The following is a 14,833-nucleotide window of genomic DNA, read 5'->3' as shown; positions in this document are numbered from 1 at the left end:
CTAATAAGACAAAACCAACATGGCTAAAAGAAAGAAAAAAGGCATTTGAGAGAGAGAGAGAGAGAGAGAGAGAGAGACGTGCACGTGGGCGAAGAACGGCTGTTGACAAACTCGCCAGTCCCTCCATCTGTGCTCTTTTTCAAGTTGAGAGAAAGAACCAAAACAACAGAGAACGCCTCACGACACCCACTCACAACAAGCACACATCACTACCCAAATCAACACAAACAACATGGAGTTCTTCAGGAAATGGCACGGACATTACAGGCGACGCGTCCGTGGAAACGTGTTTCTGAATAAAAAACGTTTTCTGGAAGAATCCTAAACGTTACGGTCCAATAGAATATGTTTAAGAGTCAAGGGAACTTGACATGTAAAGGCATAAAAGAGGGGATTCTCCTATTGGTAGAAACCAGTGCGTAAGTCTTGAGTAAACCAGTTGGCCCAGTGAAGATGACGCCTAGATTTATTTATTTATTTATTTATTTATTTATAAATGTATTAAAATAAAAAAAATTAAATAGAAGATTAATAAATTAATTAAATAATTACTGCATAAATTTATAAATTAATTATTACTAATAAATAGATAGATAGATAGATAGATAGATAGATAGATAGATAGATAGATAGATAGATAGATAGATAAATGAATAAAAACAAAACAAAAATAACCCTGAAACACAAAATGGGAAACTGAAGTTTGGGCAATATTTTACATATTTCCCTCTATTTCTCTTTTTTATAACTCCATTATACAGACAATTAATCTAAATAATATAATAACATATAATAAAAAAGTGCTTTTAATGATGAACATTGTCTCAAAGCGGCTTTACAGAAGTATAGAAACATAGAATAAATTATAACGTTTAAATTAATTTACTATTTATCTCCAATAGTTATCCCTAATGAGAAGTCTGAGGTGAGGGTGGTGAGGAAAAACTCCCTGAGATGATCTGAGGAATAAACCCGGAGAGGAACCAGGCTCAGAAGGGAACCTCATCCTCATTTGGGTGACACTGGACAGTAAATAATGTAAATGACCTTTCTATAAAAGTTTATAGTCAGGTGGAATTGTGCAACCAGGAACTCCTGAGCAACTAATAGTTCATTATAGATTTAACACTTTCCTTCCAGCCGAAGTCTTCAAATGTTTACTGATGAAGACCCAGGGATCGATACACAAACTGCACTCGTGGACTCGACCCTTTAAATACACCTACACACCTACACAGCCATCTTTCCAGGATCTTCGCATCTTCCTCTTATCAGACTTAAAATAAATAAATTAGAAAATATTAAATTAAAAATCAACAAAATTATTAAAAAAAACTAAAAAACTAAACTAGATTCCCAAACACGTCATTAATATATTGATATTAAAATGTAACACATTTATTAAAAAGGAAAATAAACGAATTAAAAAGCTGTCACCGATCCAAGTAGTCTTGTTGTCCCAGAGGAAATAAGACGAGGGGAAAAAATCCTGGTGTTGAATTAGATTAGAGATCGGAGTGGAGAGAGAGAGAGAGAGAGAGAGAGAAAGAGAGTCTATCTCTGTGTGTGTTTCTGTCTGTACACACTTAATATCTCTCCTACATCATATTCAAGCACTACATCACTTTCATATCTTTGTGTTGATTTGTAATGTAATTCCCTATTTTAGAGTGAAGACGCCTGAATCCACTCAAAAGAAAGGTGGAATTGTTGATATGGTGATAGTTTTAATATGAAGGTCAGAAGGAGTCTCCAGTGCCAGTGCAGTGTAACAGTGTAACGTATAGGTAGATAGATAGACAGACAGGCAGACAGACAGACAGACAGACAGTCTGACATATAGCCAGAGTGATAGACAGACAGACAGACAGATAGATAGATAGACAGATAGACAGATAGATAGCCAGTGTCAGTGCAGTGTAACAGGGGGGTTTGCTGTTTCTTAGTAACAGAAAACAAGCTGCATTTATATTAAACCTAACTGAGTAAGAGGAGTAAGAGGAATTGTAGCTTAGCGGTGGTACAAAAAGAATAAAACACTTGAAGTGGTTGAAAAATATTGACTGTCAGAGTGGCCTGGATGATAAAACTTCACTTGATCACTGATTATCATTGAGTGTAAACGCAGCTGTGACTGAAACAAAGCCCTGTATTATTAGCACTAATCAGCACTAATACTTGATCACAAGCTCAGGAAGTAAGCGGTAATAATGCTGCTCTGTAATCCTATTATACTGGTCTCGGTCGAAATCGGACAACGTATGATAAGCAGAGATAATCAGAGATTTGAAACAAAACAAACAAACAAACAAACAAAAATCCAATATGGACAAGGACAATACGTTCTGTAGCTTCACTGATCAGCAAAGTGCTGGAGGTTTTGAAGATATTTCAGCTCATAGAGTTATTTTATAGCACAGAATTTGTGCTTAGTGCTGAATTGTACTCTCCAGATTAGCTGAGTCAGGGACTGATGGTTTGGCCAGACTTCCTCTGATAGCTGAAACACCTTCAATCACAACTCCAGCACTGTTTCTTATCCAAAAAAATATACAGGAAGTGTTGATGTACAGACTCGACTGAATCAGTTTTCTCACTGAAACCACTGGTAAAGTGTATTTCCAATGGGTAGACTTGATTAGATGGAGATTATATATATATATATATATATATATATATATATATATATATATATATATATATATATATATATATATATATATATATATTAGACAAGAAGATAGACATATAGAAATATAAACAGACAGACAGATATATAGACAGACAGACAGACAGTATGTAGCTTTGACAGGTGATAATAAAGAAGGCTGTTGTAGTCCAGACACTTAACTAAGCGAGGGATTTTACTCAACCATTTTACCCTCCTCGAGGGAGTGAGAACCTGAGAGCGAGATTCAGCTTCAGCATTCTCAATGATCACAATAAATCACAGAGTGGACCGTTTTGTTTTTTTCCTCTCTCTCTCCAAAGGTCAGCGTAATGCTGGAGAGTAGAAAAAGTGTGAGCTGAGGCATGTCACGTGGTAATAACGTTATTCACTCAGCAGCGCTGTTGAATTTCTCTCAGCTGATTGGTCGGAAGGCGTGGATTCATTTTGTAGTAAAGCGTCACTATGTTGTAGTGCAGGATTTAACGCAAACTGCAGGTTTATCTGAATGTGCTTACTTAAATACGGTTTCTATAGTAACAATTCAACATAAACAATCAACAGATTATGTTTTGTGGAACTCAACCTTAGCAAAACTTTTCGGAAAAAATCTAAGGAGGTGTCTATCCAGGAAGGATTTCTACATTCCAAGCTATGACAATGCAAGCAACATGTTTCTCACCTCATTCAAAGTAGCTATAAATGGCTAAAAAAGTATGAGGCTCTTGTTCTCAGAATTCCATCAAATGATCACAGGATAGCGTGAATACAAGCAGATGAATAGAAATGCTCTGAGGAGTGATAAGTGATGCCTCTATCAATCTGTGCACCCACCTAGCCCACACTGTTACCACGGCAACAACGCTGCACGACCTACACGGGCCCTATTAAGCCCAAGGCAAACGGAGGAATGATGCGTGTTAAACGTATCGGGGTCGGACGGCAGCGGGCGTACAAAGAGTAAGACGAACCTCGATTAGCGCTCCTTCATGCCTGTGAGCTCGTATCAATTTACACCGATTTACACCATGTCCAAATTGACACCGAGTCATTATCCGTACTGTGATTAGGTTTTTAATTATAGACGGGTCATGGGACCGAACGGACGGCTTCGTAAAGATCTGATTCTCTCCTTGCGTTTTGTTCCGCTCCTGCCGAACAGCGAGCCGAGTGGAAAGCTGGCGTATTGAAAGCTTTTCATTAGCCGGATTTAATTAGGCTAATTACGCAAATGGGGAAACATGGCAGGCAGTCAACAGGAACAGCAGTTTGATGAGTTAAGTAAAGTGGGCCAAGCCTGAGGGGCAGAGGATTGAACAGATACGCGTGATGGACCGAGGTGAGCGTTTAACGCTAAAGAGGTGAAGAATGGCATCGTTCAAACGGCCGAAAGAGAATAAATATCTTGTGTGTCTGAAATTCACAGCATGAAGAACAACATGGGGGAAAAACAGCATGAAGGTAGCTGAGCCTGGAGCCACAACTCTCCTATCCGAATACATTCAGAACCACAAGTAGACACTGACATGGCAAAAAACTCTGAGCTGATAGCTAGCCATCTATCTAACGTCCTTCCTGACCATATTTCACAGCAATTAGACTCTGTGGAAAGTTTCCTGCTTAAAAAAAAATCGTTCTTTCGTCAGTCAGACATATTGCTGTGTAAATCAGTGGGAAAAAATGTGAATAATTGATGAAATTTAATGTACATGTGAAAGTACCTTATTGTAGATTTATATTGTTTTTTAAAAAGATAAAACTTGAACAGTTTGAAACAGGATGAACGGCCAAAAAGAAGCGGCTATTTCCAATTCAGTACAGATTCGTCTCATCTGTCAAACACCTATAGGAAATAAAACAACCGCTGCAATCGATTTTATATCTGTAAACTCATTACTGATGTTTAACATTACCAAGCAACAGCTTCTCATCTGTGATTTGGGCCCATATGTTAAACCAGCACCTTCTGAAACAGTTTTTGAGATATTCCACACTTACACTACATTGCCAAAAGTTTCGGGACGTCTGTCTTTACATGCACATGAATGTAATATGGAGTTGTCCTGCCCTTTACAGCTGTAACAGGTTCAACTCTTCTGGGAAGGCTTTCCACAAGGTTTAGGAGTGTGTTTATGGGAATTTTTGACCATTCCTCTAGAAGCACATTTGTGAGGTCAGGCACTGATGTTGGACGAGAAGGTCTGGCTCACAGTCTCCGCTCTAATTCATCCCAAAGTTTTTCTATCAGGTTGAGGTCAGGACTCTGTGAAGTTCCTCCACACCAAACTCTCTCATCCACGTCTTTATGGACCTTGCTTTGTGCACTGGTGTGAACAGGAAGGGGTCATCCACAAACTGTTCCCACAAAGTTGGGAGCATGAAATTGTCCAAAACGTCTTGGTATGCTGAAGCATTAAGAGTTCCTTTCACTGGAACTAAGGGGCTGAGCCCAAACCCTGAAAACCAACACCTGAATTCAATTATTTGAAAGGGTGTCCCAAAACTTTAGGCTATATAGTGTATGTTGAATCTAAACAAAATCAGACAGTAGCTTGAACTAACTAAATGTGAAGAATGGAAGAGATTAATCATCTTTACCGCTAATGAGAGAATGAGCTACGACTGTAGATTAAGACCTGACTCTGGGGGGAAAAGCACAAATATACCTCTTTTATTGCACAAACTGTGACTAGTTAAATACTTTATACTTATTTTCTCATTAGTGATGAACTACAGATTGAAAACCTGCTACACTCCTACGCTAATTATCATATCGATGTCTCTAGCAGTAGATTTTTTGATTTCAGGTAAACTTTACGCATTAAGGTTACGGTACCTCATCCGGCTCTGAAATCAAGGAACTTTCTAACAAAAGGGAGGCTCAGTGGTGTCTTAAAATAGATATTTTTCTATCCACAGTCACTGGAAAGCAGCGTGGATGGTAAAAAGCGACAGATTTAGAACGCCGCATTAGATGGCAGGCTTTATATTGACAGAACAGGCTATGGAGCAATAGAAGTATTAATACACACACTCACATCGATAGTGCATTAGACTGAAATATCACAAAATTATAGAGAAGCCTATTTCTGGTGTAAAATGAAGCAAAAGTGCAGAATATGAAGGACTATCGTCACCCCCTCACCTTTAGCCCTTTATATTATTAACATTAGCAGCATTGAATTTTTACACAATGCTAAGCTGATTAGTCTACAGCGTGACAGATTACTGTATTTCTCTTTACTTCTCTCTGATGTCATTTTAACTCGACGGGACACAAAGTCCGCAGGTTCGAGAGTCTGTGATAATGGTCTGAGTTCATTCTGGGTTGCTGGAACTCAGCTGGAAATTTCTGTTTTTCTCTCCGTTTGCTGCTAGAGAAAACACCCATTGAGTCACACTGAATAGACTGTTATTATTATTAGTAATATTTTTATAGAACGTTTTGTTAAACACGCCATCTCATTCTGTCTCTGAATCATCAGCGCTGGTCAGGGACGTGTCGAGTCACGTGTAGTCCGAAAGTCTGAAAGCTGAAGGTTAGAAATAAAGTCTGACTCCACGCTGAAGGAAGCTGCAGACCCCAGAGGAGGTTCAGGAAGTTCAGGCTTATTTGATATTCCATGTTTTTCTGACATTTTAAAGCTGATCTCACAATAAATATTCATATCATATTCAACACAGTGGGGATGGAAATGCAGAAATCTCACACACACACAAAAGCAGTATTGATTTAAATGCACGTCACCTTAAAAGGGAAACACATCATGACCTTTCGGAACAGCGCAAACAAAAGGTACCACTGCTCAAGCAGAGAGGAACTCTGATTCCAAAAAGGAAATGATCCTAAATCAGAGGCTAAAAAGGTGCACCTTCTGAGCCAAAAAGGTTCTGTTCATCAGCCAGGGACCCGAAAGGTACTGTTTATAAATCAGAGACCCATAAGGTACAGCTCATCAATGAGAGACCAAAAAGGGTACTGTTACTGGGCCAAAAATGGTACTGTAGATCAATCAGAGGCTATAATGGTATCACTCTTTAATCAGAGACCAAAAAAGGTACTGTTACTGAGCCTAAAAGGTTCTGTTCATCAGACCCAAAAGGATATTGTTACTGGGATAAAAAAAGAATAACAAGCCTTTATTTTTGTCACATATACATTACTGCACAATTAAAATTCTTTCTTCACATATCTCAGCTTTAAATGTGGTGGTCAGTGCACAGGGTCAGCCATGATACAGAGAGCAGAGAGGGTTAAGGGCCATGCTCAGGGGCCCAACAGTGGCAGCTTGGCAGTGCTGAGGCTTAAACCCTGACCTTCTGATCAACAACTGAGCCTTAACCTCTTCAGCTACCACATAAAGGTACCATTCATCAATCAGAGACAGAAAAAGGTACCGTTACCTGGCCATAAAGGTACCATTCCCCAATCAGAGACAGAAAAAGGTACCGTTACCTGGCCATAAAGGTAACATTCCCAATCAGAGACAGAAAAAGGTACCATTACCTGGCCATAAAGGTACCATTCCCCAATCAGAGACAGAAAAAGGTACCGTTACCTGGCCATAAAGCTACCATTCCCCAATCAGAGACAGAAAAAGGTACTGTTACTGGGCCAAAAAGGTACCATTCCTCAATCAGTGACCAAATAGTATTGTTACTGGGCCAAAAAGGTACCATTCCTCAATTAGAGACAGAAACAGTACTGTTACTGGGCCAAAAAGGTACTATTCCTCAATCAGAGGCAGAAACTGTACCGTTACTGGATCAAAAATGTACTATTCCTCAATCAGATACAGAAAAAGGTACTGTTACGACATCAAAAAGGTACCATTCCTCATTCAGAGAAAGAGACAATACTGTTACTGGGCCAAAAAAGGTACCATTCCTCATTCAGAGAAAGAGACAATACTGTTACTGGGCCAAAAAAGGTACCATTCCTCATTCAGAGAAAGAGACAATACTGTTACTGGACCAAAAAAGGTACCATTCCTCAATCAGAAACAGAAAAAGGTCTACATCTATAGAATTCCTGGGCCACATGTACCATTGAACCAAAAAAGGTAAAGTTACAGATATTAAGCCAAACCCCAAAATGACAAACAAATAATTCCAGGGGAAAGAAAATAAAGAATGGAATATACACTTCCTTAGCCAATGAGTACTGAAAACCAGTTAAATGGTACTGGTTCTTTGGCTTGGTTTATGCATTCTTCCATTAGAAACGTAAAGAACTAATGGAAACAAGAGTGAGAGAAAGAAAGAAAAACAAGAGACAGAGATATGTTTAACCATTTCCACTGCTAGAGCTCCACTCAGGCTCTTACTAATGGATCGCAATCTCCCCACATGCTTCTTCTCCCTCCATCCCTCCATCCCCTTCATTCCTCCATCACTTCCACTCCACTGGTCTGAATGTTTAATCACCAGCGACTTCCTTGTAAAATGTGAACACATGACCGCTCCTATTGGCTGGTGTTCGGGGCGTGAGGTCTGTGATTGGTCAAGTCCATGAACGGAGGATAAGAAGAGCACGGTTACAAGCCAGAGAGAAGAGAAGGGTAGGGCAGGGCAGGGCAATACACACACACACACAAATGAGCCCCTGTGGACAAAAGGACCCATAAAACAGCAACCTGAAGCAAACAGGCTCAGACAAGCTCACACACACACACACACACACACACACACACACACACACTGATTAAGTACACTTCATGGTCTCGACAATGACTAGCTGATAAATCACCCGGCTGATAATTGTCAAAATAAGGTCATGTGGCAGGATACAATGGTCATCATGTAAGGATTCAAGCAGCTACACACACACACACACACACCAAGACACAATTCCACACACCCCGCATTAGTACTCTCCAGGTTCGGTTCATGTTACATCGTCTTAAAGAGACTGAAGCACATCTTCCCGAAAATCCATCTTCTTCCATCATCCGTCTGATGTACAGAGTTTAGCTTTTTGCCAAAAACAGATAGTTTCCTGTAGCTGCTCGACGCTATTAAAGTTCCGATTATTCCAATTAGAGGTTCCTAAAAGACTAAGGAGGAGCTAAACAAAAATTTTATTAAAAAAAAAAAAATTAAATATAAAATAAAATTAAAAAAATTATAATAAATAAATAAATATCATTATGGTTGTGGTTGTTATTAATAATAATAATAATTTTATAAAATTAAAACAAATAATGGCAAATCTGGCAGTGAGAGGCGGAGCTGAGATTGCGCTTGCAAGAGGGTGGGCGCTCTCAATTTGCATACTCATGGATATTCATAGATCCAGCATTCTGAAGTTAAGCTGTCTTTATCTGTCACATATACTGTACATTCACATAGTGGGTTCTTCACATAGTGGGTTGGGGTCAGAGCATACGGTCAGCCATGATGCAGTACCCCTGAAGCAGGATGGGTTTGGGGCCCAACAGTGGCACCTTGGTGGTGCTGGGGCTCGAACCCTCAACCACCCAGAACCTTAACCACTTGAGCTACAACCGCCCCTTGAAAAAATGTCAAACATATTATAAATATCCGTATCTTTCTAAAATCTTAAAATTATTCCTAGGCCATTGTACACGTATTATTGCATTACTAGGATATTTGAATGGTTTCTGAAATACATATATGGGAAATTATACAGATTGCGAAATTGTGCTGTAACATGTTTACAGCTACTGGGATTATTTCCACAACATCAATGCTAGTCTATTATTATAATAAGAATAAGAATAATTATTAGAGTTAGGGTTAGAACTGCACTTCAGGACACTTTGGGAACAAGTGACTGAGACTTTTGTCTGTTCTTCGGTCGTTTCTCCAGGCTGCTGCACTGCAGAACAATAATGCTAAAATGCAACGCAGGCAGGTGCTACTGCATCTTACACACACCCACGCTAACAGCGCAAACTCTCCCTCACCGCTCGCTCACGCACTCGGTGAACCCTCTCGATAAATCTTTCCAAAGCCTTGGCTGTTACATAAACGCCGTCAGCCACCTCTGCACTCGTCCTCTCGTTCCTGCTCTCTCTCACTCACTCTCTCTTTCTCTGTGCTTTAAACCGATCTCGACCCCAGTTATATCTGATGCTTCTATGTTTGTTTTTTTTGTTTGTTTGTTTTTTCTTCCCTAAATTCTGTTTCTGCTGAAACGAGATGGTGCGCAGTGTACCACGAGAGGACTTTCTGTACCCGTTTCTATAGTTACAGAGACAGAGAGAGACAGAGAGAGAGAGAGAGTGAAAGAGAACTTGAACACAGATAAAAGAGAGTGAAGGATGAAATACCAGTGGGATTGATGAGTGTATATTATGTCGGCCCACTCAGACACACACACACACACACACACACACACACAACAGAAAACTCTCACAAGTCTGGTTAATATTTGAAGACAACATGTTACATCATGTGTATGATGTACTGGCAAGCAAAACAATGAAACATCACTGCACATCTGACTCTATTTTAAAACAGATACATAAAAATAAAACACCTGATTTGACTGACACTGAATCGGACCAATCACAGACCTGTATCCAAGATTTTGTGTTTAATTAAAATATTCTAGAATTTTTATTTATGGATGCAATTATTATTTATAATTGTTTTATTAAATAAATAATTAAATTTTTTTTTTTTTTTTTTTTTTTTTTTTTTTATAAATTATTATTATTCTCAGAGCACACACACACGCACACACACACAGGGGGAAGAAATCAGATTATATAAGGCACTCAATCCTTAGAAGCACAAATTCCACACAAGCAAATAAAAATATATTCCTTGGGTACGAACTACTAATAAATTTGGCTCTCACAGACAGACACAAACACTTACATTTCTGCAGGTTATTATAGTTATCAATAGCACTCTGCCTTCATCCGAAAGGCTTCCCCTTTATTAAGCATGAAAGCCGCTTAATATTTAATAAATCGCACATCAATATTGCAGAGGATTAGTGTTTTATGGAAAGGTCTCACCTCAGGGTCGGTGCCCAACAAAAATAGGTTAACAGTAAGAGACATTGCTGTTGTAACAATAACAGCTGTGTTAATGAGCTTTCAGCCAATTAGCGCTCGCGTGACAAGCTGCTGCTGGTGAGAGACAGGGGAAAGTGGTGTGGGAGGTTTTACACAGATGAAGTAATGAAACTGATGAAGTCTCTTTACATAGATATTTTACACAGTGGAAAGCAAACAGTATTTTTTTTTACTTTCCTAAAAACACTCACACACCCTCTTTTATTGGGACTGACTGCTATAATGGCCACACCCCCTTTCACTGAGACTGACAGGTACAGAGACCACACCTCATACACTTAGACTGACAGGTAGAGAGGCCACACCTCCTTCAGCTGGAGTGCCAGGTATAGAGACCATGCCTCCTTCACTAAGATTGACAAGTAGAGGTCTATTGTGACATGTACAGAGGCCACACCTCCTACAGTTAGACTGACAGAAACAGAGGCCACACCTCCTATACTCAGACTGAGAGGTACAGAGGCCACACCTACTACACTCAGACTGCCAGGTACAGAGGCCACACCTCCTTCAGCTGGACTGCCAGGTGCAGAGGCCACACTTCCTACACTCAGACTGAGATGTACAGAGACCACACCTCTTTCACTTTGACAAGCACAGGCCTATCGTAATGGGTACAGAGGCCACACTTCCTACACAGAGACTGACAGGTACAGAGGCTACACCTCCTTCAGCTGGACTGCCAGGTGCAGAGGCCACACCACCTATAATTACACTGACAGGTGCAAAGGCCACACCTCCTACACTCAGACTGAGAGGTACAGAGGCCACACCTCCTACACTCAGACTAAGATGTACAGAGACCACGCCTCCTTCACTTTGACAAGCACAGGCCTATTGTGACGGGTACAGAGGTCACACTTCCTACACAAAGACTGACAGATACAGAGGCCACACCTCCTTCAGTTGGACTGCCAGGTAAAGAGGCCACACCTCCTTCACTAAGATTGATAAGCAGAGGTCTACTGTGACATGTACAAAGGCCACACCTCCTACAGTTAGACTGACAGAAACAGAGGCCACGCCTCCAAATGTAATATTTCTTCTGAACTGTTTCTCAGTCTCTGTCTGATTTGTAAACAAATAAAATTCTTTGCTTTATTATGTAACACTACTCTGCTCATGACAGACACACACAACACGATCAGCACTGTATAATTAATCTCGGCAGTATAAAACACACTTAAAGGTGCAGTGGGTGGAATCTGGGCTCTAGTAGATGTGCACTGAAATACAAAAACATTCCACTTTGTTTCCACTGCGTTCTCTGGTCTGTGTGAACCTACGCAAAGCCGTTAAGACAAAACTGTCTGCAAGCCAACAAATGACTGAGACCAACTAGCAACATCGAGAGAAATGGAAATCTTCACTTATTCCCAAATCAGCTGTAAACACTAAGACACATGATAATAAAAACAGATCTCCTCCATACGCAGTAACAACATGCTGGGTTTTTCCCCTTTCCTTCATTTTCCACCATGTTTGCGATAAGCATATGGGCGTGTGTAAAGTGACTGACCTGCTTCAAGAATTGTTTCATTGTACATGTTATCTGCAACAGCATGCAGTAATCTTGATTACATCCCAAACTCCCTCTGAAGGTTTAATCCTTTGTGAAAATTGGCTGATACACAATACACTGGGACTTAAACCTGAGGTTGATGGGGGAGGCGCGTTTATTAACGTCTGTTGGGAAACCTCCTTCTTTATATGCATTAATCCAGTCTCAGTTCTCTCAGACATCTAAACACACACACACACACGGTGGTGTGAAATTGGGCAGAGGGAGGAGTGTTTGTAAAGGATTAAACCCCATCCCTGGTTAACTGCTTCTCTCCCTCCCTCATTCACTCCTCCAGTCTCCATCATTTCTCCAGAACGCTTTCTGCCCATCATTACAGATCTTTAAATAAGTCCTTTACACTGATGAATCCTTTCTGAAAAAAGACGCCATAAATAAGGTCATGTGACCACCGGAAGCATTGAAGAGAGCTTTGCTTATTGATGGGAATGAGAAGACTCGCTGTATTCCCTGAAGTGAGATCAGAAAAAACCTGCAACGATGACTTTACTCTGAACAAAGCGTGGATAAGAGACACGGCAGATTAACATCACAGTATTATATCAAGAGATACACACTCGCACATACACACATACACACACACACACACACTCGCACACACACACACACACACACACACTCGCTTGCACACACACACACACACACACACTCACACTCGCGCACACACACAAGAGAAGGACAATTGGGCTAAAGGCTAAACAGGCTCTTATAGTTGGACTGATACAGAGGCCACACTTCCTTCAGCTGGACACCCAGGTACAGAGGCCACACCTCCTTCAGCTGGACACCCAGGTACAGAGTCAACACTTCCTTCAGCTGGACACCCAGGTACAGAGGCCACACCTCCTTCAGCTGGACACCCAGGTACAGAGGTCACACTTCCTTCAGCTGGACACCCAGGTACAGAGGCCACACCTCCTTCAGCTGGACACCCAGGTACAGAGGCCACACCTCCTTCAGCTGGACACCCAGGTACAGAGGTCACACTTCCTTCAGCTGGACACCCAGGTACAGAGGCCACACCTCCTTCAGCTGGACACCCAGGTACAGAGGCCACACTTCCTTCAGCTGTACACCCAGGTACAGAGGCCACACCTCCTTTAGTTGGACTGACAGGTACAGAGGCCACACCTCCTTTAGTTGGAGGCCACACCCCCTTCACTGTAACTGGCAGGCACATAGAGCACACCCCCTTCACTGTAACTGACAGGCACATAGAGCACACCCCCTTCACTGTAACTGACAGGCACATAGACCACACCCCCTTCACTGCAACTGACAGGCACATAGACCACACCCCTTTCACTGTAACTGGCAGGCACATAGACCACACCCCCTTCACTGTAACTGGCAGGCGCATAGACCACACCCCCTTCACTGTAACTGGCAGGCGCATAGACCACACCCCCTTCACTGTAACTGACAGTCTATAGGAACAGCTACGCTTCCATTTACTTAGTTTGTAACTCGGAATTTTCAACCTCCGACTAGGAAAAACAAAACAGGAAGGTTTTTGGCTATCACGAGTTTAACACACGTCACGTCAGCATTATAAAAACAAATTAGTGCATCCTTTTTTTTCTTTAAAGTATTAAATTGTATGATCTCGTACACAGAAACACCAGCTTGCTAAACCTAGAACCTCGTTTTTCCCACTTCTAGATTGATACATGGAGAATCTCAAGAAATCCCACTTCCGAGTTAAGTCAAACTCAGCCCTGGCAAACAGAAACAAACATGTTTAGTCGAGGTTACGGAGCGTTAAACCTAACAGAGCTACAGACACAATAGAGAATGTTTATAGCTACTATAACTGAAGTAACTTGTCAACATAAATTTTTTTTTCGTTCTTTATACAATTAAACTATTTTATTTACGTAACAATTAAAGCAGTGCCGGATCGTCAAAGAAGAGATTTTACATAACATTTACATGTTTTGAGATGTTTATATCAATAAAATATATATTTATAGCAATAATAATAATAATAATAATAATAATTAAATAATAAAAAAATTATTAAATAAAAATAATAATAAAAATAATAATTTATTGATAATTATATATTTTTATTATTATTATTATTATTATTATTATTATGTAACTTTAAATTGAATACACTACAATATGAATTATTATTATATGATGATTACATCAATTTTTTTTTTTTTTAAGTGTTTGATATTGTCCTGACATCACACACACACACACACACACACACAGCTTACAGTTTTGATTAATACAATCAGACATCACTCGACACCATGAGAGCAGATTATCAGGAGGAGAGATAAAGAGAAACTGACAGAGAGAGAGGGAGATTGATAGAATATGAAGAATAGAGAGAGAGAGAGAGAGAGAGAGAAGGAAGTGTTGGTACATACTGCTGTAGAGTGTGTCGATCCAGGAGAGCCTGGGCAGCCCATGAGAGCTCAGGCGCTCCATTTCTGCTCCCGCTGACTCCTCCAGGGCTTCAAAATCAATCAATCCTTCACTATCCCTCACTCCTCGCTGTGTGTGTGCGCTCGGGGA

General features: G+C 40.4%; 1 protein-coding gene across 2 annotated transcripts in view; it reads right to left on the bottom strand.

Moving 5' to 3' along the window:
• abr (ABR activator of RhoGEF and GTPase) overlaps positions 1 to 14,833 on the bottom strand; it is a 152,073-nt gene that overhangs the window by 102,837 nt on the left and 34,403 nt on the right. The window contains exon 1 of one of the 2 annotated variants that reach the window (XM_058382783.1): positions 14,686 to 14,833. This exon is cut by the window's right edge and continues 88 nt beyond it. The exons of the other annotated variant lie outside the window; for it this stretch is intronic. Within the exon in view, the coding sequence (XP_058238766.1) occupies positions 14,686 to 14,746 (61 nt within the window). The 5' untranslated portion in view covers positions 14,747 to 14,833. The remainder of the gene's footprint in view (positions 1 to 14,685) is intronic. 2 annotated transcript variants of the gene reach the window in all.

This window comes from Hemibagrus wyckioides, linkage group LG28, assembly GCF_019097595.1.
Source record: "Hemibagrus wyckioides isolate EC202008001 linkage group LG28, SWU_Hwy_1.0, whole genome shotgun sequence".
Taxonomy (NCBI): domain Eukaryota; kingdom Metazoa; phylum Chordata; class Actinopteri; order Siluriformes; family Bagridae; genus Hemibagrus; species Hemibagrus wyckioides.
This window is presented reverse-complemented; position numbering and strand designations above follow the sequence as displayed.